The sequence below is a fragment of the Phyllostomus hastatus genome, unplaced genomic scaffold (genome assembly GCF_019186645.2).
Source record: "Phyllostomus hastatus isolate PE091 unplaced genomic scaffold, TTU_PhHast_1.1 phas_scaffold_1066, whole genome shotgun sequence".
Lineage (NCBI taxonomy): Eukaryota > Metazoa > Chordata > Mammalia > Chiroptera > Phyllostomidae > Phyllostomus > Phyllostomus hastatus.
This window is the reverse complement of record NW_025334004.1, coordinates 9474893-9502765: the sequence shown is the minus strand read 5'-3', so window position 1 is coordinate 9502765 and position 27873 is coordinate 9474893. Positions and strand designations below refer to the sequence as shown.

General features: G+C 36.4%; 1 protein-coding gene and 1 pseudogene across 10 annotated transcripts; one reads left to right on the top strand and one right to left on the bottom strand.

Moving 5' to 3' along the window:
* Positions 1 to 3: 3 nt before the first annotated feature.
* Positions 4 to 27634, bottom strand: ZNF518A (zinc finger protein 518A). 10 transcript variants are annotated; one of them, XM_045854189.1, is made up of 7 exons: positions 27478 to 27634; positions 24962 to 25044; positions 10500 to 10650; positions 9166 to 9254; positions 7580 to 7629; positions 6921 to 7044; positions 4 to 6769 (listed from the first exon to the last, which is right to left on the bottom strand). In XM_045854189.1, the coding sequence occupies exon 7, from the start codon at positions 6642 to 6644 to the stop codon at positions 2181 to 2183; it is 4464 nt and encodes a 1487-aa protein (XP_045710145.1). In that variant the 5' UTR covers positions 6645 to 6769; positions 6921 to 7044; positions 7580 to 7629; positions 9166 to 9254; positions 10500 to 10650; positions 24962 to 25044; positions 27478 to 27634; the 3' UTR covers positions 4 to 2180. The 10 variants fall into 10 exon arrangements, with proteins under 10 accessions (XP_045710145.1, XP_045710152.1, XP_045710149.1 ...); XM_045854196.1 differs by having other exon boundaries at positions 10500 to 10647; XM_045854193.1 differs by lacking the exon at positions 27478 to 27634 and adding an exon at positions 27274 to 27462.
* LOC123829153 lies at positions 15572 to 15689 on the top strand (annotated as a pseudogene).
* Positions 27635 to 27873: the final 239 nt, after the last annotated feature.

The following is a 27873-nucleotide window of genomic DNA, read 5'->3' as shown; positions in this document are numbered from 1 at the left end:
AATTTTATTGCTATTAGGGTACTGAAGGGCATTAAGCCTCTCTAGTGGCTTCCTTACAGCACAATAACATGGGTTATTTGTTACCTTTGTCAAACAAATTTTCAAATTTCACTTGTGGTTGGGGGGGGCGGGAAATCCCACACTTTATTTGCATAGTTCACTAGAATCAAAAATCTTTAAAATCTAAGTATTCCCCAATAGAGTAAAATTCCCATTTGATTTTAGCACAGCAGAAAAATTGTGTAAACACAAACTCAAATTTAATTGAAAATGTTCATTACAGAAATTAACAATGCTTACCATTCTTTAAACACCATGTACATTATTAATATATACTGTATATTTCCAATCACCTCCATTCTCAGGCTCAATTTAAGAAACACAATTTTAACAGGTTTTATACAAAAAATACTTCACTAAGAAAGTAGACAAACTGCACAAAAACAGTACATGTATAATGTGCATAGCAAGATTAGCTTGAAGCATCTATGTATGGCTTTCTTTAAAATAAAACTATTTGGAGAATGGGCCCATTTGGGACCTACTGTTACAGTTGATATATGTAAACTGTTTCACATCTTTTAGGCACTTGCTAACAATAGTGTTCAATCCCTGAAAAATGAATTTATCCCCCCCAAAAGATTCTATCTCTGAAATAAAAACCAAGAAAATAATATGGGTAAAGTTTTATATATTCCTTTTAAATTAAACAACCAGTTTTATTAGTGCATGCACAGAACTAAATAGAAAAAAAAATAAAATTTATGTCGAAAACTTTCTGTGCAAAATTTACACAATGAAAGGTACAAAAATATGTACAGGTTTAAATTCTTTGTTATATACAGAAAAGAAGCCCTGAAGTTTTCACTCAATCAATGAAAATGTCATAATACTTGTAGTAACAATGTAACAAAAAATTATATAGCGTGTAATTTTCCAATAGAACTCTATTATTCACTGATTAAAAAAAAAGTCGATCCAAACTTAAAGGTGAAAAGTTGAAGCCGATGATTCTGCCGCTGTCACAAAAACACCCATTTTAAAATTCTTCCTCTGTTGGGCACATCCCTTAGGAATCTGTCCTGAAGTTTTATGTGCCACTGCTGAGGTCCACTATTAATGATTACTTTCGACTGCCAATAATTAGTAAATAATCTGTTTTGGGTTACATCATACCCAAAACTTGCTAACAAAAATGGTTTGTCCCAATGTGGAGATGTTCACACACTAATTAAACACACACAAAAATAGGATTCACTTTGCTAATCTTGCTTCAAAATATCATTTCTGTAGAATTTTTAGTTTTCAAAAAAAAAGCCATTCCCTTGGAAGTGCTTCTATGTTCCACTCTTTTTAAAGAAATGGCAACCAAGAAAAAAATGGCAATTTGGTTTATGGGGGACAATTTAAATCAAACAAGCATAGTTCTATGCAAGGGGCTCACTGGAAAATGTAAATAGATTCAGAAGTGTCCCAAGTTCTTTCACTGGACTTCATCCGAGACCAAGAGAGTTTAATTCTTTCAAGGCTGCCCATGTACTGCAATGCTTGACCTAACCATTTAGAAAATCACCGTGAAAAGGTGTTACAATCTCTGACAAGGGACACCAGCTTATGAGAAAAAAAAATTGTCAAAACTTTTTGAGCATTATGAGTTTTAACTGTAGTGAATGAAATATACTCTCAAAGAAACCTATACCCTTCACAAGAACTATATTTAGCAGATGTAAGTTCTTTACCCAAGCTCTCTTAGTATATCCTCACAAATGATGTGAAACTCATTCAGTTCCATGATGAAAGAGCTCTCCATCTTCAGAGGAACTATATTTATCAGATTCATAAGGCTGGTGAAAGAGAAGGAATGGATGGAGCTGTCGGCCGGTAAGTCGCTGAAGAACTAAATTGGGAGAACTTTATCAAAATTTACTTTAGCCCTAACTTCCAAAGAACACATTTTTAAAAAATCAAATCAAGGTACATCTGTGTTGTAATGAATTCTTTCAAAATTTATGTGTGCAGTAATAGCATTTTCCAACATCACACATAAAACTTTTTCTCTTCTAAAGAATATAGCCAATGGTTAAATGTTTAATTTCTACTGAAGTAGAAAATGTCTGTATTAAGGTAAATCCACTGTTTCCTTTCATTTTACCTTTCTTTTCCTTGGTAATTACAGTAAGTTATTCTAACATATTCCAATCACGAGTAGCTTCCATTAAATGTCTCTGCCCATGACCAGCCCAAGCATCTTGATTGTCAAATACTCTACCACAAAACCAACAGTTAAATTTAGCCTTCAGAACATTTTCGGAGGTAGTTTTCACAATCTGATAATTGTTTTTGCTTGTCTTTTTGAGTGTTAATTTTAGCACAAATCTTTCTTTCACAGAACAAACAGGTTTATATGTTTTGTGCCTCTTGGAAAAATCACCATAAGTTGTTTTAGAAGGGTTATAACAAACTGGTTTCAGTAAAGCATTGATAGTTCTTTTTGACAACGAAACCTTAAGTACACGTCCATTAAATTTGGAAATTGTTTTCATTACATTTACTACTTCTGGTGCATCTGCATCTGGATGATTCAACACCACAACTGGTTGATTTCTCCTGGGACATGTCACAAGCTGTTTGGAGCTAAAGGGGAAAAGTCGCAAAGTTCTGACTGAATCTTTTGAAAGCCTAGGTGTACAAAATCCAAATGACTCGTGGACATCTTCAGGTTTAACCTTTTCTTTACACTTTCTATGTAATGTTGCTTTTTTTCTTGGACGTTCTAGGTAACTGTCCCTGCACTTTCGTTTACAGTTTCTGCTTCTAGATACACTGGCAGTTTCAGAATCTCTACTTCTTACATGAGTTTTTATTCTTGAAATATTTTTTTTGGAAGTCTTTTTTCTATTAAAACTTCTCTCAATTGTACAATTTGTTTTATACCTCAAAACCCTGGCCTCTGAACCATCAGTGATATGTACTGGTTCCTCAGAAGATTCTGGGCATGTTGCAGTAGAAGTTATCACAATTTCATTTGCTGGCATCATATCGTCTAAGAAGGGTAAGGCATCTCTAGATGATTCTGGCTCTTTCTGCCCTCCTCCTGCAGTCTGATTAGATGACACATTGTCTTTCTGCAATGAGGACGCAGAGTTGCTTACTGACAGATTATTAGCAGCAGTCACATTTAAAACAGGGTTAAAGATTTTCAGCAATATTTTTTGTGGTGTTCCCTCAGGTTTCTTTGGCTGTATATTTTTATAATAAGTACTATTTTGGACCAATTTAGGCTTAAGCAGCTCAGTTTTATTTGGCATCACACACTTCAAAAAAACAGTTTGTTTGCCATCAGGCAAGAGGGTAAAAAGAGGTGGTTTTGGAAAAATCTCCCTTTGCTGTTTTACTGAATTCAAGACATTCGACTTAGCACCCCGATGCTCAGGTACTATATTAAAAGTAGGAACAGCTTTCACTGAAGAACTTGATGGCGTTTTAATAATGTAAGGGCCTTTTAATGGCAAAGTATTTTCTGAGCTACTTTTCATGCTCAAACAACTGCCAATGCTGGAACAAAGTGCAGGTGTCAGACAATTATTGTTTGGTTCTACCTTTAAAAAAGGCGTTCTGCAAGGCTCTTTTGTTGTAGTTCCACAAGCTTGAGAACTCTCACTCTTGACAGTGTTAACACCTTCAAATTTTCCATTATTAAATGTTAAAATCATCCCAGGTTTCTTGTTTAAAAGAAGAGAAGCAGGTGCTCCTTGATTATTATTAACCTGTGGTTTTCCTGAAACAACATGTAATCCAGGCTTGTTAGCAATGTGCAATGGTACAAAAAACCCTTTTGGAGTCTGGACAAATATAGCTTTTTTTGGTTCTGAATTTACAAGTGGACTCGGCATATACAAAGAACCTAAATTTTGCGTAGTGGCTCGTAGTTTGTCTTTTACAAGTTGCTGTGTTATTATCGCATCTGACTGAGTCTTAAGTAATGTGCCAATACCTGAAATTCTAGGTGTTTTCTCCAAATCTTTCACATCTTGTGACACTGACAGCATTTGTGTTTCTTTTCCACTACATTTTAAATTCAGATCATTTGTAGGCACATTAATACCCATACTACCAGACGGAATTGGAAAGATGCCTTGTACTCTGAAGTCTTTTGAAGATTCAATAATTTTGCCTTCTCCCTCATGTTTCTGAAAAGACTGGTCACAGTGACCTGACAGGCCTTTATCTAGAGTGTTACTAGAGTCTTGTTTTACATCAGATTTTGTTTTTAATACATCTTGAAGTAACTGGTTTATTTCAGGTGGCAAAAATTCTGATGCCTGTTTGCTCTGCAGAGAGAACACAGATGTGATCCTAGGCATCAAAGGTGACTCAACACTGGAAATGTCATCCCATGTAGATTTTTCAGTCATGCTCTCTAAATTTTGGTTTTCATTAATGTATAGATTCTGGCCATCAATGTTTTGTCCTTCTTCTAAAACACACTGTTCTTCTATATCAACTTGAGCTTTTAAAGTTTCATCTTTAGCATTTAAAAGGCTAATAGATGCTAACATGCTATCTGGGTTTGAGCTCTCCTTTCTCACTAGTGATAAGACCGATGCACTTATTGGTTGTTGAACAACTGTCTTACTTGATGAAGATTCTCTTTGAGGGCTTTCACATGTTGCTGTTCCTGAAGACCTCCAACGTTTATTAGAATTATTCACTTTTGAATAATTATGAAAAGGTAATGATCCTTGTTTGGAAGATTCAACAGGTGACTCAGAGTTGACATAATTAATGCAGTAGTTATGCATATCTCCACTATTGTATGCATTTGGTTTGGTAGCAGAGGTGATTTTATCTGGACTTTTCATGGCAGTACCTGATACCTCAGGGTAACTATGAGTAATATGACTTCCTAGTAAGTCAACATTATCTCTTGTTTCAACTTTTGTGGTAAAATTCACTGATGATGTAATTAATTCTGATGATGTTGGAAAAGAAGATACACTTTTTTCATCATCCACAGTTTGAAGGGTATTACTCGTCTGAGATAGTAAAGCCATTTCTTTTTCTGAAGTTACTTTCCCTGGAAGTATAGGAGGCGAACATGAAAATGTAGTTGCTTTCATGTAAACTGTGTCACTTAAGTCAGTTGTTCCTCTTGTTAGAAATCCAGTGGTGTCCAAAGTCTGTAGCTTCAAATTAGCAGTACTGTCCTTTGCACCATCTGACTGTGAGCCTGATGAATATAAATTCTGTTTACTGGTAGGCAACAATTTTATTACAATATGTTGTTTTCCATCCACCATCTTGAAGCCCATAAACTTAGCACTGTAGTTAGCTGGAACTGTTATTCTATTGTTTTTCACCATTAACACTGTAGGTCCTTGTACAGCAGTCTTCAAGAAACCTGAAGCAGAATTTGACAGCTCTTCAGCTCTATTATGCTGTCCAGTGGACAGAATAGTTGGCTTTTCTGACTCTGACTCACCAGGTTTGTCATTGCTTTCACAGCGTAGTCGTTCATCCTTTTCATTAAAATGTTCTTGAATAAGATGACTCTGGCCTTCAGATTTAGCCTGTGTTTTGTTCACTTTTTTAACTACTTCAGTGTTTTTTTCTAGAATTTGGTCACTTCCACTGTGGATTTTCTTGCGTTTCCAGAATGTCTTCCTTGATGCACCTATTTTGTACCTTTTCAGTATTAGCTTAAGTCCTACTGAAGTCTTTGCCATCTTCTTTTCAAATTTGTCTTTTTCTAATTTTTCTTTTGCATATAAATGTTCTTTGTGTAACGTTAGAACATGTCTTACAAGGTGCTCCCTCCTTGCGGCACCATAGCTACAATATTGACAAGTGAAGGGAAATTTAACAGAATGAACATGAAGGTGCTTCTGAATCTCTCCTCTAGTAAAATATATATGATGGTATTTATCACTTTTATAATGAATTTCATTGTGTCTATGAATGTGCTGAACAAATGTGCCAACATCCAGGGTGGAAAATTTGCACTTTTCACATTGAAAACTACCATTTACACAATGTGTGGATACAAAATGTTTTGTCAAGTCTAATAAAGTATATACATTCTCATTGTTACAAATGTCACATTTTACTAAAGTGCTTCTATGGGTTCGTCTGTGTTGTTTAAATGCCTGGAAGTCATTTGCTGAAAAACTGCACATTTCACAAGGATATGAAGGTAATTCGCCATGGTGCCACATTTGAAAGTGTTTCTGCAAATCATTTGGGCTATATCGAGTACTATCTCGGCATTTTAAACAGCTGAAACTGAGTATTTTTGCAGACATTTTTATACCCTCTTCTTCAACCTTCTCAGACTTATGGAACAACACACGCTCCCCTACACAGCTTACAGCCTTTATACCGACAGATTTCCGTGCAGTCTGTGGTTTATGCTGAAATAATTTTCTGTATTTGTCAACTTCATTTTTCAATAGGACTTCATTTGGAATATTTATCTTCGGCAAATCAATTTTCACATTTTTCAGTTTATAATGAAAATCACTTTCTGAAATTTTGGGTTCAACTACTGATCTGATAGTATCAACTACATCACTTTTCATATCATAATCTTTTCTTAAAGTAGCTTGTTTTTCATCAAAAAATAACTGTTTCTGTTCAGATGGCATGATTTAACCAAAAATTCCGATTTCTTTTTTTCTGAAAACTCTTGAAATTACTGGAAATTTAAACAGGAAACAATACTGTGCTGAAACATCTTCGAAATACCAGGATTTTTCCCACATTAACTCACCTAAAACCAAACAAAGAATTGAAATTTTTATCACAAAAACATCAATAAATTTCATATTTAAGCTTATTTTGACAGAAGATAGGAATGCTGCTCAAATACATAAATAAAAGATGTAATAAAAGACCTGTTAATTATTTTAAGAACAGCTTACCAAGAAGCAAAAGTCTGAAGTAGAAATATCTCTAACACGGAAGTCAGGGAATACAAGCTTTACTTCCAGCTTTGCTCTGTGGCACTGGACAAGCTTCAACTTCTGTGCACCTCAGCTTCCTCATCTAAAGAAAACCACAATTGGAAAGGCACTCTTAAACTCTAAGATTTTTATATTAAGTTGATGCTATAGTTTTTAAACAGGATTTTTAAAATTTTAAAAAGAGAGCCCTAAAACCTTACATTCCAATTACACACTTGTACCTTTAACTTTCTCACTTGTTTAATAAACTGACTTTATAGCTATTACCTTGGGAAAATTTCAATAAATTTCTCTCCATATTTCCTACTTCTTTAGTGTATCAGGGACAACTTATAGATAAAATGAAAGTTTCATTCATCTAACAACAACAAAATGACATTACCTGCTCTCAAGTTATCATTACTAACATGTAAAAAAAAAGAACAAAACAGAAGAAATTAAAAGAAACAGCACCTTCCCTTGAGGTACTCCTAATATCTACCTACTACCTTTCTGGTTCCCTAACCATTTTGGTTATTTGGCTTTTTGTTCTAGAACTCAGACAGATGGCACAAAGAAAAGCTTGGCAGATTAGAATGTACCCATTACTATTTACCTTCATTAATTCAAACACTTACTGATTTATGTTATTCTTGACAAGTGTCAGTCTGTATCTTAGGTTCTTCATCTATAAAATGAAAAATATTCGTATTTCCCCTACCCATTTTTATAAAATTGTTGTGAAGATTAAATAAGAAAATATATGTGAAAGTATCTGGTAAAGTGCTAAATAAACTGCAGCTACCATCAGTATTATATGTAACTACCACGGATGAGGAAATATGATTCAAATTTCAGAGGAATAAAAAACAGTAAAGTAATAAGTTGACAGTACATTGCTGAGATTAGAACCTGAGTACTAAAGGTTCAGTAGTCAAATATCAAACCATGTATTAGAAGAATTACATTTTCTTACTTTAGTAGTCTTAAATATATATATGAATAATAGATAAAATTAGATAAGCTAATGGAAATAAAGTGAAAAATCACATGAAGCTTCATCTATAATGTCCACCCAAAAGTCTCAGCTTCAGATTTCAGTTAATCTAAATAACTAGGAACTTCACTGTTTTAGAAATCCTTTATTTGAGGAATATAATTAGACATCACATTAATTTTATATTAAAAGGCCCTTTTAATATTACTCAAGCTTAATAATTTTGGGGTGGGTCTAAAAAACACATTCTTCATATATACATACATATATATGTATGTGTCTGTGTATATATACACATATATATGCTAGCCTGATAAATTCATTAGAGAGGTAGCAGTTTACAGAATTTTTTTAAAAGATTTTATTTACTTTTAGAGAGAAGGAGAAAGAGGGAGAGAGATACATCAGTGTGTGCTTGCCTCATGCATGCCCCTTACTGGGGACCTGGCCCATAATCCAGGCATGTGCCCTAACTGGGAATGGAACCAGTGACCCTTTGGTTCATAGGTCAGCACTCAGTCCACTAAGCTACATCAGCCAGGGCAGTTTACAGAATTTCTTTACATACTATACTTAATACAGTAAAATATTAAATATTACTGGAAACTTTTTACTATATTACTTAAAGTGAAATGTAAAAAGCTTTTTCTTCAAAAGTAAGAAAAATAATCAATGGCTAGAAAAAAATTCAATGATCTTTGGTGGTTATTCATACCAACTGAAAAGATTCCCTAAAGATGATCACATTTTCAGCAATGATAAGTATCATAATTACGTATAGAGTTTTCACCACACCAGAATCTGAAAGTGGGGGTCAAACATATGAAACTTTTTAAGAACACCTAGAAATGGTTCTTCTCCATTTGTTGGTCATTCTGGATTGTCCATACCCAAGCTTTTCCATTATTACATACAATTAAGAGGATTCTATATCATGAGTTTCATTGCAAAAGGAAAACTTTTTACAGTGATATTTCATGTGTCCAAAAATTATGTGTAATGCTAAAAAAGAACAAATTTTAACAATATTTCTAAATATCATTAATTACATTTCAAAACTTCTATGCAACTTAAAAAATTTCTTATAAGAAAACACATATCTCAAAGTATGACAACCAGTTTAAAAATATGATTTTAAATAACTCAACTAACACTAATAAATATCTACTATGAATATGAGGCATTTTGGTGGATGTCATGGAAAGATTCAAAAAACTTGGTCCTTACCTATTTGAGGCTTACAATCTAACAGGTGGAGGCAGGACATATACTTTAAAACATTTCTTATTCAGAGTTGACCATCCAGGAACCTCACCCTTTCAGTACACAAAGAACAGAAAATAATTAAGCAGAATATGTTACAGCCAAATCAGATGCCATAAAGTTTACCCATTAAAGTGCATGCCCTTGCCCTGGCTGATTTAGCTTGGTTGGAATGTCATTCTGTAACCGAAAGGTTGCAGGTTTGATTCCTGGTCAGTGCACATAACCTAAATTACAGGTTCAATCCCTGGTCCAGGTGCACATGGGAGGCAACTGATTGATGCCTTTCTCTCACACCGATGTTTCTCTCTCCCTTCCTCTCTAAAAGCAATAAAAACATGTCCTTGTGAGGATAAAAAATAGATAAATAAATAAAGTGCATGCCTTTTCCTCACAGGCAAAACAAACCTGAAAGAAAGGGACTAACTTATTAAGAAATCCACTCAACTTTTATTTAAGTTTGGTAACTGTTAATTAATGTTGAAAGCCAAATTTTTCTATAATTAATGTATGGCATATACAATACAGTATTAGGGGAATTTTGTGTATTTTAGGAAGTTCTAGGTTTTTTATTTTCCCCAAATTTTAAATTTGGAGTATCTATTTTGTCTTCAATTTTGTTCAACCTGTAGTATACGTGGAAGCAATCAAAGATGATACCCTGGTAGCAAATTATGTTAGGGCTGCCACATATGGGGACAAAATATATTGCCATATTTGGAACACTTCAGAAAAACTGCAGGAGAAATTTACTATAATTTTAAGCTTCCAACCTATTAGCTAATGCTTTTTTCACTACAGTCTCATCTCTACTCCACCAATAAGGATTACTGGTTTTAAATCTTCTATTTAAACTACTGCCTTCTAAATATGTATTATTTCTTCATAAGACTTGACCAACATCTCATCAAGCCTTGAAATAATACAATTTGTATAAAGTATGACTGGCCCTTTAATATAACCTGGAGAGTTTCATGCACCAACATGGAACTTAAGCAATTTGACTTTCTTCCTTTCCCAATTGCCCACTGAAACACAAACCAAAAAAAAAAAAAAATCTTAAGAAAATCCTACAAACTAGAAAACATTCCCTATACATACTACAAGGCATTGGTAGGAAATGGTCCAGAGAAAGAAGAGTGAAAATAAATGCTGACCAACTTTCAAGCACCATTTGTAAAGAGGAGGCCTATTAGGGTACATTCATTCAACTAGTATTTGATGAGTATCTATTAATATTATGCCCTGAGTAAGGAAATGAATAACGTAATTCTGTCTATTCCCTCCCTTAAACATACCTTGGTAGAGAAAGCAAGGGCTTGAGAAGAAGATTTTGTAGAATCCCCTAGGGTAACAGAAGTCTCCAGCTGAGGTATGGGGGAAGATGATGAATCCAGAGCTTTGATCTGGGTCCAGAAGCCAACCAGAGTTGGGGGTTGCTAGCACCTGCTATCAGGAAAGAAGAGAAAATTATTTCTGAACAAAGACATATCTTCCTAAATCCCTAGATATCTCTTGCTTAAGATGTCTGTCCTTTTCCATAGAAGTAAATAATTATTTCTAAGCTATTAGAAAATTATTACAACTTTCCTCTGCCCTCCATTTAACTAAAAAAAAGAGAAAAAAAAGGAAAGAAAGAAAAAAAGTATCCTCTAAGAATTCATCTCAACTACCAATGCCTATAAAGCAAAAAAGGTAAGTAGGCAGAAACATCACTGGATGTCATGTCTCAAAATAAGGCAAATAAGCTGAACACTTAACAAAACCTATCTTCTATTCTCCCATCTACTAGTGGAAAACAGTAACTACAATGAAAGTTACTGCAGGAACAAGCAGAAAATGTTAAAAAAAAATCAATTGAAAATTGGCAATCTCATTTTTTAAAAAAAAGAATACACTGACATGAAAGAGAGAACAAAGTAGATGGGCGAAAAATATGATTTTGGAAAAAAAAAAGAAAATTATATTGAGTTTTTGTTTTGTTTTGTTTTTTAAGACCTGAATTTTCAAAATGAAAGGCTCTCCAAATACCTGGCAACATTATTAGTGGGGGGAGAATATGAAATTCATTAACTACAACTTATCCTACTAACATGTTCTGGTTTAAAAGATAAAAATGAAATATTATTTCAAAAAATAAGGTGGAAAGGAACAGTTACCTAAAAAGATGTTCAAATTTTCATCAGAAATGTCAACTTTAATCAGACAGCAATATTAATCAAACATTTTACAGACAATTCTATACACTAGAGACAATGAAATAACATATATAGAGTTCTGAGAGAAAAGAATTAACCCTTCACCCAGGTAAATTCTCATATGTGAGGGAAAGATACAAGTTTAGATGTGCAAGATTCAGAGAATATACTACCTATGTACTCCTTCTGAAAAAAAGTTTTAAGTAAATACTTTAGTAAAATCAAATTTCAATAAAAAAGCAACTAAAAACAATGAGAAGAATTATCTGTCAACATCTACAAAACAGAAATAAATGTAAGTATTTTCTTAACACAGTTAAGAAACCAGAAAACACTGGAGAAAGAGAACATTTGCCACATGATTATTAAAAGAAGCCCTTAAAGAAAAATTAACAATGGAAAACAGAAGAGATGACAATAGCAACAAAATTGTAGATACTGGAAAGCAGATAAATTAGTAAAGAACTCTGCAGACCCAAGAAAACATCCCAGGCAGACAGTGGGTAAAGCTAAGAGCTAACCCATTTTACACTATTTTATCTTCAAAAGGATTTGGAACTGGCAGCATCATATAACTCTAAAATGGAAAAGGAGGAGGGAGCTAAAATAAAGAGAAATTTGGAGAAAGCTACTTCAGTTCTGGTTAGATGCTAAGAGTCCTCCCTATTCAATGCCAGGTAACTGCTGTTCCCCCACCACAGTAGAAGTCTGGAGGTTTATTGTCTGCAGAGAGTAAAACAGAATATCTGAAATAGGGGATACCAGACACAGGTGAGACAGTGGGAAACTAAAGGTAACAATCAGAGATGTTCACTACAGCCCTGTTTACAAAAAGGACAAAATTGAAAATAACTAAATATCCACCAAAAATAAATTACGGTATTTTCATTCAATGGAGTATTACTTAACTTTTACAATATATTATAAACACATTTATTAATAGAAAGATATCCAAGATGCAGTGAGTGAAAAACCAGAAAACAAACAATAGATATATCAAGGCTTTTATGTATCAGGCTACAACTATCAATGTAAATACAGAAGAGATAGATAAGCAAACAGACACAAGGGCCCACACAAACTCACAGTTAAAAGTCAATCATACAGCCCTGGCTGGTGTAGCTCAGTGGATTGAGTGCGGGCTGTAAACCAAAGTGTCGCAGGTTTGATTCCCAGTCAGGGCACATGCCTGGGTTGCAGGCCACGGCCCCCAGCAACCGCACATTGATGTTTCTCTCTCTCTCTATCTCCCTCCCTTCCCTCTCTAAAAATAAATAAAATCTTAAAAAAAAAAAGTCAATCATATACACATAAAAATGTTTAGCGATAGATAACTGGTTGTCCTTAGGTCAGTATTTCTTAAAATGTTGTCCCTGGATATCTATGGCCTCCACAATGGCATACTGTATTTCCTTATCATAGCATAAGCAAACAGATTACATTTGGATGTAACAAGAATGATAACCTTGTTGCCTCTAACCGCACTATTATGAAACTTTATCAAAAACACCATGAAACCATGAAAATTTTGAAATTCTCAAACAAAGCAAGTGACTTCTGTGTAAACTGAGTTTTTCCTAAACCAACTTAAAGTAGTAAACTTGAGCTAAAACAAAATTGATGAATGTTTTGATTGTTTTTCTATACTAAAGGTAGAAAAGCAATCAAAATAAAATAGATTACTCAGTCCTGTACTCCTCATATAAAAACACAGGTGTCCAACCACGCCACTGTAGAAAAGTTGATTACAAAGTTAGTGGCAAACATAATATGCAGAGAATGAAGAATTATGCTACTAGATGTCGCTCATGCCTTATAAATTCATGCTACAGGTGACTTTTTGTTGTTTATTTCACAATTAATTTGTGAGCCATGATGTTACATAAAAGGTAAGGGAATTGGCACCGCAGAATAGCAGCTATGGAGTGTTTTATACAAAAAAGTTACATGTATTTTATAGAGAAAATAAATAATATGCCTTATTATCTTGGTTCACTGTTAAAAGAATAAAAAAGAGTAAAAATTATAACATCGATCTATTTTTTCTATATACTACACAAACGAATAGCAAGTATAATGTTGAACTATTTTTACATTAAGCATATCATTGCTTAATAAAGTTCTAGTTTTGATCAGACAAAAATTTATTTAGAATTTTTTTTCCCAATGCTTGCTGTAAATTTTTCTACTTCATCTGCTCTGTAAAGTTCACTAAACAAGAGAACTGTCCGCACCTTAAAACAGCATACACTATACTGACTTTCCAGTTTCTGTCAAGATGTCGGCAGAGGTAAACATGGTTCTGCTGTGCACACAACCACATCAAAATTACAACTAAAATATAGAAAAACTATCACTCAGAACCATCAGAAATTGAGTTGAATGGAAGTCTGAAACTAAGGAATTCAAGAAACCACATCCAACCAGACTGGTAAGCAGGGCAGAGACACGGAACTGGCTGGTCCCACACCCATGTGTGGTGAGTACAAATTTAGAAGAGATATCTCAGGTGTGAGAAGTTCCGGGCCCCCCTAAGGCCAGGGTTTCAGTGCCAGGAAGATAAATTCCCATAACTTCTGGCTGCAAAAACCAGTGGGGATTGAGTTGGTGGAAGAAACTTCTGGAGTCCCAAGCAGTTCCCCTTAAAGAATCCACACACAAACTTACTCAGATTCACTCCCTCTGAGCTCCAGCACCAGGGCAGTAGCTTGAAAAGCACCAGTGGCATACAAGGAGAAACTGAAGTGTCTGGCATCAACACAGGAGCTGGGGGACAGCTTTCTTCCAGGAAGAAAGGTGGGCAGAGGCCACTGTATCTTTTCTGAACCCTCCTCTCACAGAGCCACAGAGCCAGCAGATGGGGGCAATGTCTGAGACTCCATCAACCTAGCAAACACTGTTTTCCCTGCCCTGGAGATACCCTGAGACCCCATCACACCTGATTTATGGGCCCATCCAAACTGTTAAACCATGACTTTTCCATATGAACGGCTAGTCTTAGTTCATGCTTCACAACTTCCCAAATCCTACCCAACAAGTAATAGCCAGTCTCAGTAAGTACCTCTTGCTCCCAGCTTCCCATACCTCTTGCTAAGTGGCCCAAGGCCGGGCACTAGGAACAGCCAACCTTGATTCACAGTTTGGCTTTTCCTGGGAATCTCCAAGCCAGCACAAGTAGCAGCCATCTTAGATTGCTTTATACCTCATGAAGGGTGGCCCCAGGCAGAACACAGGTAGAGGCTAATCTTGGTCACCACCACCGGGCAACCCCAGAGCCCGCATGCCCAGTGGAGAGGTACAGACCAAATGGGAGCACTATGACCCTGTTCCTGTACAGCTGATCTTCCATGGAGCGGGAAGGTTGGTGGTCAGTGGTCACAGCCAGTACTTGTCGCTGATTGGCTGGGGTAAATCCCCCACTGACCTGCTAACAGCAATCAAGGCTCAACTACAAGTACCCCTCGTGTACTCAGCCCACACGAGGGGTACCCTCGAGTACCCAGCTTGGGTGATAGGGGAGGCTATGCTACTGAACCCTACAGGGCAACTACTACATTAGACCACACTACCAAGACAAGGAGCCATAGCAGCTCTACCTAATACACAGAAACAAAAAGCGGAAGCTGTCAAAATAAGCAGACAAAGAAACATGGCCCAAATGATGGAAAAGATCAAAATTCCAGAAAAAGAACTAAACAAAATGGAGATAAGAAATCAGATGTAGAGTTGAAAACACTGGTTATAAGGATGCTCAAGGAACTTAGTGAGGACCTCAACAACATAAAAAAGATCCAGTCAGAAATGATGAACACACTAATTGAAATAAAGAACAATTCAGGGAAACAACAGTAGAGTAGATGAAACCCAGAATCATGTCAATGATGTGGAACGTAAGAAAGCAAAACCAATCAATCAGAACAAGAAGGAAAAAGAATACAAAGAATGAGGACAGTGTAAGGAGCCTCTGGCACAACTTAAAGTGTTCCAACATTCACATCATAAGGGTGCCAGAAGGAGCAAGAAATTGAAAACCTATTAAAAAAATAATGGAGAAACTTCCCTAATTTGGTAAAGGAAATAGACTTCCAAGTCCAGGAAGCACAGAGTCCCAAACAAGATGGATGCAAAGAGACCCACTCCAAGACACATCATAATTAAAATGCCAAAGGTTAGTCTACGGTCATACTACCATAACACGCCCAATCTCGTCTGATCTCGGAAGCTGGGCAGGGTCAGGCCTGGTTAGTACTTCGATGGGAGACTGCCTGGGAATACCGGGTGCTGCAGGCTTTTAGTCTTCAGCCACACTATCCCAAATGCACTCAATCTTGTCTAAAATGCAAAATGTTAAAGATAAAGAAAGAATCTTAGAATCAGCAATAGAAGTTAGTTACCTACAGGGGAGAGGGGAGTTCCCATAAGACTCAGTTGATCTCTCAAAAGAAACTTTGCAGGCTGGACAGAATTGGCAAGAAATATTCAGTCAAGAAAAGCAGGGACCTACAGCTAACAGTGCTCTACCCAGCAAAGCTATCATTTAGATTAAAGGGCAGATAAAGAGCTTCTCAGACAAGAGAGAACTAAAGGAGTTCATCATCACCAAACCATTATTACATGAAATGTTAAAAGGATTTATTTAAGAAAAAAAGCTCATAACTATGAACAATAAAACGGCAATAAATACATATCAACAACCAAATAAAAAAACAAAGCAAACAAGAGTAACAGACAGAATCATGGATATGGATAGTGTTTTGATGGTTGCCAGATGGGAGAGGGTTTGGGGGAATGGATGAAGAGATGAGGGGTTTAAGTACAAATAGGTAATTACAGAATAGCCATGGGGATGTAAAGTACAGTCTAAGAAATGGAGGAGCCAAAGAACTTATACCATAGCCTATGGACATGAACAATGGTGTAGGGATCACTTGAAGGTATGGGGATCACTTGAAGGTGTGGGAAGTGCTAGGTGGAGGGGGCAAAGGGGGAAAAATTGGGACAACTATAATACCATAATCAATAAAATATAATCATGAAAAACTTCATATACTACACCAACAAAACCATATGGGCCTGGTACTCTTGTGGATTTTAAGCCTTACAATTTTGCAAGTGCTTCCCAAGCTCTTTAATTTGCTTGAGTCACTTTTGGCAATTTATATTTTCCTTGAAAATAATCAATTTCCTTTACATTTTCTAAGACTCTCCCATAGTCACTTTTTACATTCTACTCTACAAATAAAAGCACCACATATAGAGAGAGATATATAGATATATCAGTATGACTAAAATGTCCATGAATAGGAAAGTGATTAAATTACAGAACAGCCACATGAAAACATTATAAAGAGGTATATGTATTGAATTGACTTATAAAGATTTATTGTGAATTTTTTTGTGTTTTAAAAAAAGAACTTGTCAATTAAGGCAAGGCAGTTTTTAAATTAGGAGGAAAGATCCTTATTTTTATATCAGGAGGAAAGGTCCTGTATGTTTATACAAACAAAGACAAATCTATAGAAAGATTTCCTCCAACTATTGAAAACGGTAAGTTTTTTAAAGGAATGACACCATGACATAACAAAAACATAAACAATAATAGAAAGAGGATCATCAGCTCTTCTAGGTACCCTGACCGAAACCAAGAGGGTAATGTCATACCGCAAATCTTTACTGAGGCTTGCCTGTCTATTCCTGCTCCTAAATTCTAGAAAATCCTGTATCCTTAAAATAGTTACCCCTTTTCAGCTTACACTATCTTAAATTAGCTAAAGCTAGTTCTATTACTTATAACCAAAGGCTCTTAACTAAGACATTAGGTTGATAGATGAAATGCCTATCTTAAAAAGTAGATGATCCTTTAAAGAATAGTGGGATTTAAACACTTAAGAAAGGAGCAAAAGCTATCTAGACCAAAAAAACAGAATAAAGAAACACTGGAAGAAAAACATTTTTCTCTTATGCCACCGGAGGATCTAGATCAAAAAGACAATGTATAACAAAGATTTAAATGAGAAAAGGGTAAAGAACAGATCTGAAATGGAAATAAAAGGTAACCAGGAATGACTGTTACTTCTCAGGCAGAGAGAAATTATAAAATCACTATTTTAGAAATATTAGAATGGTACTAAAAAGCAAGGAAGATACAGTAGAGAATGAGCAAAAACCTTAAGAGGACTAAGTGACAATCCAAATAAAAAGAGAGGATCCAGAGAACAGACAGTGTTAGCATGGGTTAGGAATTGTACAGTAGATACCAAAAAATTTTAAAAAGACAATTCCCAAAGTAAAATGCCAAGGCTAAGACTTGAAAAAATAAATTAAGAAGTATCCTTCCTAGAGTTTTGTTTGCTTTCTACAACAGATTAAAAAGCAAAGATACTCCATAGTCTTTTAGTGAAACAGTACAAAAACAAATGTATGTGCTATTCATTACATTCTAGTTGCTTAAATATTAAACAAAGAACTAAAACCCTCTAATTTTAGCTTATCCCTATTTGTGACTCAGCATGTAGCTCTGTAACTGAACGAGTCACAATACACAGATAAGAAAACTAATATAATTAGTCATTATTTTTATAACTATTACACTCCTTGAATCATCAAATTTTCTGCAGATATTTGAATGAAAAATGGTCACACAAATATATAAATGGATATAAAACAAAAGCAGCATGCAGAAAGAAGGCCTTACTGAAAAATATGAGGTTCTGCCTAAAAGAAATCTAAAACACACAAAAAAACCCTAAAATTCTTATTTCAAAGCAGAACCTATTTTAGTGCCCTCAAGAAAACTATTATGTTTTCATGACATGGAATAAAGATTTGGGGTGTTTTTTCTTTTTGTAGCTGTTTTAAGTTTTTTCAAAGTTAACCTTAGAGAATAATGCCTATCGTACTTTAGACAAATAAAATGGATTTTGTAGAATTTATGTATACAATGAAAGCCAGCTCCCTTCAAATCACTGTGGCCTAATGAGCAACTTAAACACAGCAGAGAGAAAGGAAGTGCCAATTATGCAAATATAACTAAGCACAGATCTACAAATGTTGAAAATGCTAGAGTACATGTGAGACACATAACATTCAGGCAGGTGGACAACACTGGTATACAATTATGAAAAAGTTCAATTATGAAGGAGTATGAATTATGAAAGAAAATTAAAAATTAAAATACAAAAACTGTTCCTGGTTCAGATGAATCCTATTTCTTATTACTCTGAAACTTTGCTCAGTGTGTGTGTGTGTGTGTGTGTGTGTGTGTGTGTGTGTGTAAAGTGCTCAATATATAAGATGCTTTCTGCTCCCCCCCAACACACATACCTGTTTACCTTTGTTCATACTGTATCCTTTTGCTGGGTCTGTCACCCCTTCTCTCTATCTTGCTTTAATACTGGTCAAACTTCCTCTCTAACTCTACCTCCTACAAGGTTATGAAACCTTTAAAACACACTAATCTCTCCCTTCTAGAATATTCACTTAAAGGATAGGCATTGCTCACCACTTTATTACAAACTGTTTTATAGTTACATCATTTCATTTTTTAAAGTTTTACCTCCCAAGATAATTGATAAGCCTCCTAAAGACAAGTTCTGTATCATATTTCTCATTTATCCCTCACAAAAATCAACAAGACTGGACACACAGGGACCTAACACATTCTTAATTCATTTATTATTTTATTTCCAACTCAAGTATCTGACTTCCTGTGATTTCAGATTAAATCACTTTATAGCAAATGCCACAGATCATATAAACTCTTCTTGCTGAAATGCAGTCTGACTTAAAATACACAGACACAGTTAGAAAAAACACATTTTTATTGTGCAGGCATTAGTAGAAAAATCAGAAATAATCTGTCCAAAGTGAAATAAAGACTACTGGATTCAGAATAAGAAGGAGAAAGATTACCTTCATCTCTCATTCCTTTCTTCCTCTGTCATTTTGCTGTGACAGTGATTTAGGAAAAGAGGCAGAATTTACTTGAGATTTTTGAACACGTGCACGGGGTGGGGAGCTTCAAAAGATTTACTGCTCCTTGGTTAGGAGAACATGTAATGCACTTCCTCTCAGCTTTCTGTTTAATTTTTCTCTGACTCTATAAAAACCCTCTGTCTATGAATAGAAAACAAATTCTACTCTTCAGGCTTCCCCATCTTAGTATATGGCACCACAGCCCATTCAGTTACCAAACCCAGAAATCAAGCAACCATTCTTGATTTCCCTTTTCCTTATTTTCTATGTTAATCCATAAGCAAGTCCTGTCAATTTTATCTCCAAAACACATCTTGAATTCTTCTCTCCATCTCCACTAATCATTTTAGCCCACTGTCATCTCTAACTTGGATTGAAACAATACTCTTACTAACTGGCATTCCATGCCTTCCTTTTGCCCACCATCCTCCTCTGACGCCATCCTCCACACAAAAGTAAAAGTGATATTAATATAAATTGATCAATTTCCCCAGCTTAAAACTCCTTAGCGGCTTCCCAAGGCACTTCAAATTAAATGTAATCTCTCTGTCAAGGCCTGCAAGGACCAGTGACATCTAATCCTGGACCTTTCTCTTCAATTTCATCTTAGACCACTCTCCCCACCTGTAAAAATACTGCAGAAAGCTACCAAAAATAGTCTCTCAGTTCCTCAAATACTCTCCATCTCAAGCGTTTGCACCTGCTGTTCCCTGCTTGAAATATTCTTTATAAAGCTAGATCCTTCTCATCTTTTAGGTCTCAGTCCAAATGTTACCACCTCAGAAAGGCTTTCTCCAACCTGTAAACCAGCCCTTCCTCAAACAGAAAAAATTGTTCTCTATTTTAGTCACTTGTATTTTCTTTTGTAATGCTTTTTTCTCTGGGAAAATTTTTAAAAATTTTTGTGAAATAATCTTTTTTCAAAAGATTGTATTTATTTATTTTTGGAGAGAGGGGAAGGGAAGGAGAAAGAGAGGGAAAGAAACATCAATGTGTGGTTGCCTCCCATGTGGCCCCCACTAGGGACCTGGCCTGCAACCCAGGCATGTGCCTTGACTGGGAATAGAACTGGCAACACTTTAGTTCACAGACTGCGCTCAATCCACTGAGCCACACCAGCCAGGGCTCTGGCAATATTTTATTTGACGATTTATTTTCTATCTGTCTCTACCCCCAAAATAAAAGCTGCATAAGTATAAAAACCACATCTGTCACATTCTTTGCTGTGTCTCCAGTGCCTAGCATAGCAGCAGGCTTGCAGCTAGCAGCAAATCTGTGCCAATCTTTGTTCTAAGCACTGGGAACACAGCAATGAACAAAACAGATAAAAATCCCTCCCTCCTGAAGCTAGTATTTTACTGGTTACTTAAATAATAAACTAAGTAAATTATATAACATATTCAAAAGTGACCTGTGCTGTGGAAAAATCGAAAGCAGGGAAAAACAGGCAGAACCATAAGGTTGCAATTTTAAATATTAAGTCAGGGAGAACTCACTTGAAAAGGTTGTATTTGAGCCAAGATCTTAAAGAAGTGAAGGAGACATCATCCCAAGAAACGAAATAAGTGCTAACAGCCTGAGTGTACACTCTGCCTAACATGTTCGGAGGGTAGCAAGTTCAGTATGACTGGAACAGAAAGCACCGCAAGGAAAATAACACATGAGGTCAAAGTAACATGGGGACTGAAACAAGGTTTGCTGGACACTATAAGGACTTTGGTTTTATGATAAACAAGATGGGAATCTCCTGGAGCATTCTGGGTAGAGAAGTAGCATGAGGTGAATTACATTTTTAAAGAGATCACTTTAGTTGTGTTAAGAACAGAGTTTTTGGGAGGAAGGTAAGAGTGGAAGGAAGGAGGCTAGTTTGGAGATTACTACACTGCAATTACACAGGTAAGAAGAGATGATGGTGTCTTAGTGGAGACAATGAGGCATGGTCTGACATTGTATATATTTTGAAGACAGAGCCCATGGAATTTTCTGACAGACTAAAATTTGGCATATTAGAGAAAGAAACATGTCAAGTATACTTCTGAAAGTTCTGACCTCAACAACTAGAATAAATAAGGTGCCATTTACTATGAAGCTAGGAAAGCCTGTATAGGAACAGTAGGTTTGCCAAGTATATCAAGAGTTGAGTTCAGCCACACAGGATTTGGAATATCTAGTTGACAATCAAGTGGAAATGTAGAATGTGTAGCGCAATATAAAATATAGAGGTCTGGGTGTAAGATAAAATTTGGGGAGTCACTTATGTGTGTACATTTTTGTGTGTATGTATTTAGTATATAGAACTAAATGATCCAAGAGGTAAGTAAACAGAGAAGTCTAAGGCTTGAGCCTGTACTGTAACATTTAGAGGGAAAATGAGAAAGAGCCAGCTTGCAAAACTGAAAGGAACGACCAGTGAGACTGAAGGTGAATCAGGAAACTGGTATCCTGAAAGCAAAGTGAAGGAAGTGTTCCCAGGTCAGGGATTGATCAACCCTGTCAAGAAGGATGAGGACTGAGAATTGACCGCTGGACTTAGTCATTTTCAACTCTATCCTTTGTTCTCTGTGCCTATCAAAACCTGCCTTGTTAAGTCAAAATCCATTTGAAGTTACACCTTCTTTAAGAAACCTTCCTAGACTGGGCCAGCCCTAACTAATTTCCTTCCTATCAGAACTCAAACTTAAAACCCATACTATACAAGTATGCATTCACTTATCTGTTTTAGCTGTTTATGTTGCATTTCACATACATTGATCTGGATACCTTAATTAAACTATAAGCACTCTGAACGTCAAGAACTCTTATTCTTACATATTACTAAAATGCTAAGCACAGCACTGAGTATTCTCAACACATGCTTATTATCTGTGTAACTTAAGTATACAAAAACAGGGTTATATCAGAGAAAGTCCACCATCCACTCAGCCTAGTATGCATAATCCATGACTAACCAGGCAGTTGCATGTACTTGTACATGGTAGACAATAAATGTAAGGTGGAACACAGGACTACATGCATGCATGAATGGTGAATGAATAAAGGGCATCTTTTATAAGGTGGAGGAAAAGAGCACATTTTTGATGAATGTGAATGATTAACTTGAAGTTATAGGTCTTAAATTTGTTCTGCTGTAATCAAATTCAAACTACTTTATATACAGAATTTTGGCCCAAAGGACTGGGAAGGACACCAGGGTAGGAGACAAAATTAAAAGATAAACACTGATATCTCATACCATAGGCCCTGAGTGAAACTGGCACTCTATCTCCATCCATCTCTCATTTCTATATGGCTTCACTTTTTCCTACGACAGATGAGGTTCTCATTCATGGGAGAAAGAATGTCACTAGCACCCTCCCAAATTAACTTTAGAAAGAAGAGAGCATCTTTCTTTCTGCATTCATACATCAATTTCAAAGGATTCCGATTGTGTCTGCTTGAGTAACAGGCAATCATTGTGGCAACAGGGATGACCAGGCCTGGGTTTTAAAACTATAAAACTGATAGCCCAGCAACTACTCACAATAGAAGAGGAATGGTATCCCAAAATGAACATATACTGAGGTAACAAAAATTATAGATAGATTTTCTACCAGACACAACCTCCAATAACCCAATTTTAACGGTGATGATTCTATCACATTTTAAAATTAATGGGGAGGGCTGCGAAGGGATGGGAGTAAAAGGCAGAAAACTGTACTTGAACAACAATTAAAATAAAAAAAAATAAAAATAAAATTACATGACTTTTTACCCTGGTTGATATGGATCGGTTGGTTGGAGCATTGTCCTGTGAACTGCAAGGTAACAGGTTTGATTCCTGGTCGGGACGCAGGTCTAGGTTGCAGATTCAGTACCCAGTCAGGGTGCATACGAGACGTAACAGATCAATGTTTCTCTCTCTCTCATGGATGTTTCTCTCCCTCTCTCTCTCTTCTTCCCTTCCCCTCTCTCTAAAGTCATTGAGTATGTCCTCAGGTGGGGACAGACAGACAGACAGATAAATAAATAATTTGACTTTTTAAAAGCCAGCATTTGTTTTCAGCTATTGCTATTTCTACTTCTTGAAGTGAGACCTATTTGAAGCCCACCTAATTTTCTTAAGCTTCAAGTCATGCACCTTTATTCTAATATTGGGACACTTGTTTCATGAAGTCATACCTATTACAACTTTAAATTTTTAGTCAGACTTTGCTTGTTTTTTTTAAGTACTATTTTTTCTAAAGATTTTACTTATTTTTAGAGAGGGAAGGGAGGGAGAAAGAGAGAGACAGAAACATCAATGTGCGGTTCCTGGGGGTCATGGCCTGCAACCCAGGCATGTACCCTGACTGGAAATCGAACCTGTGACACTTTGGTTCACAGCCCGCACTCAATCCACTGAGCAACACCAGCCAGGGCTGTTTTTTTTAGATAGAATTATCCAAATCATTCTGGTCAGTCATCACAGAACAGCCTCTTATTTAGTCCATTGTATTTGAAGTTTCCATTCTTCAACATAATACTTTTTGAATAGTTAGACCAAACACAGTAAAGAAAATTTTTAGCACTCAGCATTTCTCTATTCCAGATGAACATAGTACCGGTATGAATCGCATGAAGTAAAAGATCAAACAAACGTCATATGGGAAGAAATTATGCAGGTAAATGAATATAGATGAAAACCTGGTATCTCAATTCAGCTTTGTTGCTTTCTACACGATAGTTGTTAGACATCAACTTCTAATAAAATTAAAAATGCATGCCGTTGTAGAAATGCCTCTGGAAAAAAGCCATCTACTAGTAAAGTTCATGGAAATAAAGTAGTAATTTAAGTTGATATTGTCTATTTCAGCTATTTTTAGGAGTTACATACATATTCTTAGTCCTAATCTAGGGTTATACTTCTGTGTATATTTATTTCACTTGGTGAGGGAAATTATGATACTGTGGTATCACAGGAACAAATAGCAAGAAGCAAGAGACTTGTGTTTAAAAACACTTTTGTTTCAGGTCTTTTTTTCTCTTTTTTTAACAAGGGTACAATATTTTCCACTGAGTTTGCAAAGCTTTCCTTAGAATACCATGTATTTGTTGGCTGATTTTTCCCCCTTCTTTTTGTCCACACTGAGATATTCAGATGATTGTCTCCAGGAAATCAGTCACAAATCTATAGTGATTCCTAAGTCCCTTTGCACAATGTAGATGCCATTAATCACACTACACAATTTTTCTTCAGGTGCATTACTTTGTCCTTACTACAGAAAAACACAAACATTCCTCTGGCCATTCATATAGCTTCAAAACATCTTCCTGCCATATTTATCTCCATTGTTTATTACCCAAAAGTCCTTAATGCCATCTTTATATTTAGAAGGATAATATAGTTAAAATCATCTTTAGATCTCTAATGAAATGTTAAACAATAAAACCAAAAACTACTTTTTCTGTTTATATTGTAATGAAAAACTATGTGTATTTTATTTTAAGCCAAAAATAAAACTATAACTTATGAAAACTCACATATACACAACTATTTTATTTTGTCCAAGGTTAAAACATACTAACTACTTAATAGACTATATAAGACAATACTTCAATCTTTACCATACCTCTTTTTTCAAGGAACAAAAGGCACACAATTTAATGCTTGCACAAAGCCACAATCAGGAACAGTGATCAAAAGAGATGATATCTGGAAATGAAGACCAAGATTTTAAAACTTTGATGGCAAAAACTACTAGTACAATATTTTTATACTCTCAATTCAGTTACGCTTCATATTAAGAAAAAATACTTCTCTGCACTTAGGCAAATAATCTATCATTGATACCCAGTGACAAAGTCATGAATTTACCAAGGTTAGAAAATTCAAAGCTTAGAAGGGAACTTAGAATCAACGTAATTCAATTTCTTCATTTATCACAAGACAGGGAAAATGAGTCTTGCCCAAATTCACAAAGCTAGAACTAGAATCTGGATCTAATTCCAACACAGCTATCCTACCACAATGGTATCCTTACACAATGGAGGGTATCCTACCCTCTTAATACTCATCTCTGATAGCTAACATCCCATGAAAATTGCTCACCACATGAAGCCAATACCCCATACAGAAGTGAGATAGTCATAGCCTTCACACCTTGGATCAGATAATTAATAAAAATTTCAACTTTATTATCATTTTTTCTTCTGTGTACAGTGCTCTGTAAAAAACTTTAGTCGAGTAACCTAAAAGAAACTGGGCAAGATTCAAATCTTTTATCATTTAAAAAAAGATGTATTAAGTGATGTACAGCACACAATGTTTCAATAACAATTCCAAACAGAAAAGTAAGCAATAAAGTACATTAAAGGGCATGTGTAAAGTATATATTAAAGACAAACTATATATTTATACTAAAATATATTCCTTCTGGTATGTTTCAAGATATAAAAACTTTGGGGATCACAGTATACTATTACCAGAAAGGACAGGATCTGAAGTGTTATAATGATAAAAACCTTGAGCAATTAAAAAGCTCATCCATTATCAATGTGTACAGTAGGTATTCTTGTTGTTGCTGCCCTTTAATTCTCCCATAAAACCAGATATAAAGTGCTTTGAACTGGTATTTATATTCACTCTGATGGCAACAATAAGAAAAAATGTGAAAGTGCAAAACAGGTTGTTAGACACCTATATTTTATACTGCCTTCTGCTTTTAACAATTTTCTAGGTAAGGAGCTATTATTTATGAGAATTTTAACAAAAATTAGCACGGTCTACTATCTTACCTACCCTATGAAATACCAACATCCTAAAAATGTTAGCAAAATGCAACGTCTTTAAGAGTTTCAGAATAACCCACTTGTACTGATTAGCAATTAAACTCTGAAAAAATGTTAACGCGTTTCACCCAATTTTAATGGTTTCTATCTATTCAACCGGAGGATATTAACTTCATAGTACATTCAAATCAGATCTCTTGCTGCATTAAACCCAATCGACAATTTAAACTGGGCCTAACACACAGCTATTCGAGTTCATGAAATTCCTACCCTAACGTACAGTTTGGTGTCTTCATGTTTCATCATTGGGGCAATCATAAAAACTTCAACATTCTTAAGAATTCCTTAAACATTGGTTTTATTTTTTTTTAGGAATTTTTAAACTTGTGATAGCCAAACATACCCAACCAATGTTTTTGCTACCTCAAACACTAGACGCCTCCAAATGTAAACCTATAAAGAAACTGAACCTTTAACTTTAGCATTTTGAACCTCAAAACTACCATATCTGTTTCGTTGGTCTACTGAGGAGGTACACATTTTACCTCATATACACTCACCCTATATATTTTCAACTGCCATGACTATCTAGGAAGAGACTACTTGACAATGAGGACACCATGTTAAGAGGAGACTCAAAATGGACCCTACAAGTGAGAAAGCCAGTTACAAAGAAATCCATCTGCCACGGGGTGTGGTTGAGGTTTGCAGGGAAGAGCGCTTTTGAACAACTCCGAAGAAGGAACGCGCGCCAGAGAACTGAGCATTTCTGCAAGAAAAGACAACCGAAGACCATAGACTGGACCCACAATGGGGACGCCGTCGAGTTGGGGTGCCGTGGAACTGCGAACCTACAGTTCGAGGGGCGCGGTCTGAGGGGTGTCCGTGTTGCCTCCACCAGCCCTGGAACCCTCCGAGTGGGTGCTTCGAGAGCCGCGCTCCCCGCTCTGTCCCAAACACCGCGCCCGATCCGCCCCTTCCTCCGGGGTTCCGCTGCCCCTCAGGCGCGCGGAGGCACACTATAGCCGCACTCTCGCTCCAGCTCCCAGGCTGTGGGGTCAGGGAAGAGTTGGAAAAGCCCGGACGTAAAACAAGTTTGGCTAGGGTTGGCGCTAGCAACCCGCAAGGGACCAAACTGAAAAGACCGACTTACCTAGAAAAACTTTGCAGCAAGTTAGGCAAAAGCACTGAATGGCCGGGACTATTTAACAAGAGCTTCCCAGCTCAAGAGGCGGATCCCTGAGCCGATTCGGGGGGGAACACTGACGCCCCACAAACTCGCCCTTTGCCCCCTAGCTAGCCCTCTAGAAGTCCAGGCATCCTAACAAGTCTGGGCAGCCCCGCTCACAGGGAATACCTGTCGTGGTCCCCATTGCCTGTGAGTCCCTGACGGCGGCCATTACACTTCCATCCGGGTATTGCCGAAAAGCCGATCGCCGCTCTACGGTGAGCGCTCGCTGCGGCGGATGGATCCGCGGTGCACCTGGAGCAAGCGGAAGAGGACGGAGGCCGGCAGGGCCCGCGCCTGTCCTAGCGAGCCTAGGCCATTGAGTTGGGCTGGCCGCTGACCTCTCAAATTGACGCGGTTGCCTGGTACCCGCCCCTGCAGAGACTCACTCTCCCCCTTTCCCCGCCAGTAGTTGGAGAGATCCTACTTCTAGTGGAATAGTAGACAAGCGTCCACTCTATGGTCTTGCTCTTCAGAGTAGACACCAGAAGCAGGAACTGTGCTATTGGCAAGCCCTTGGTGACT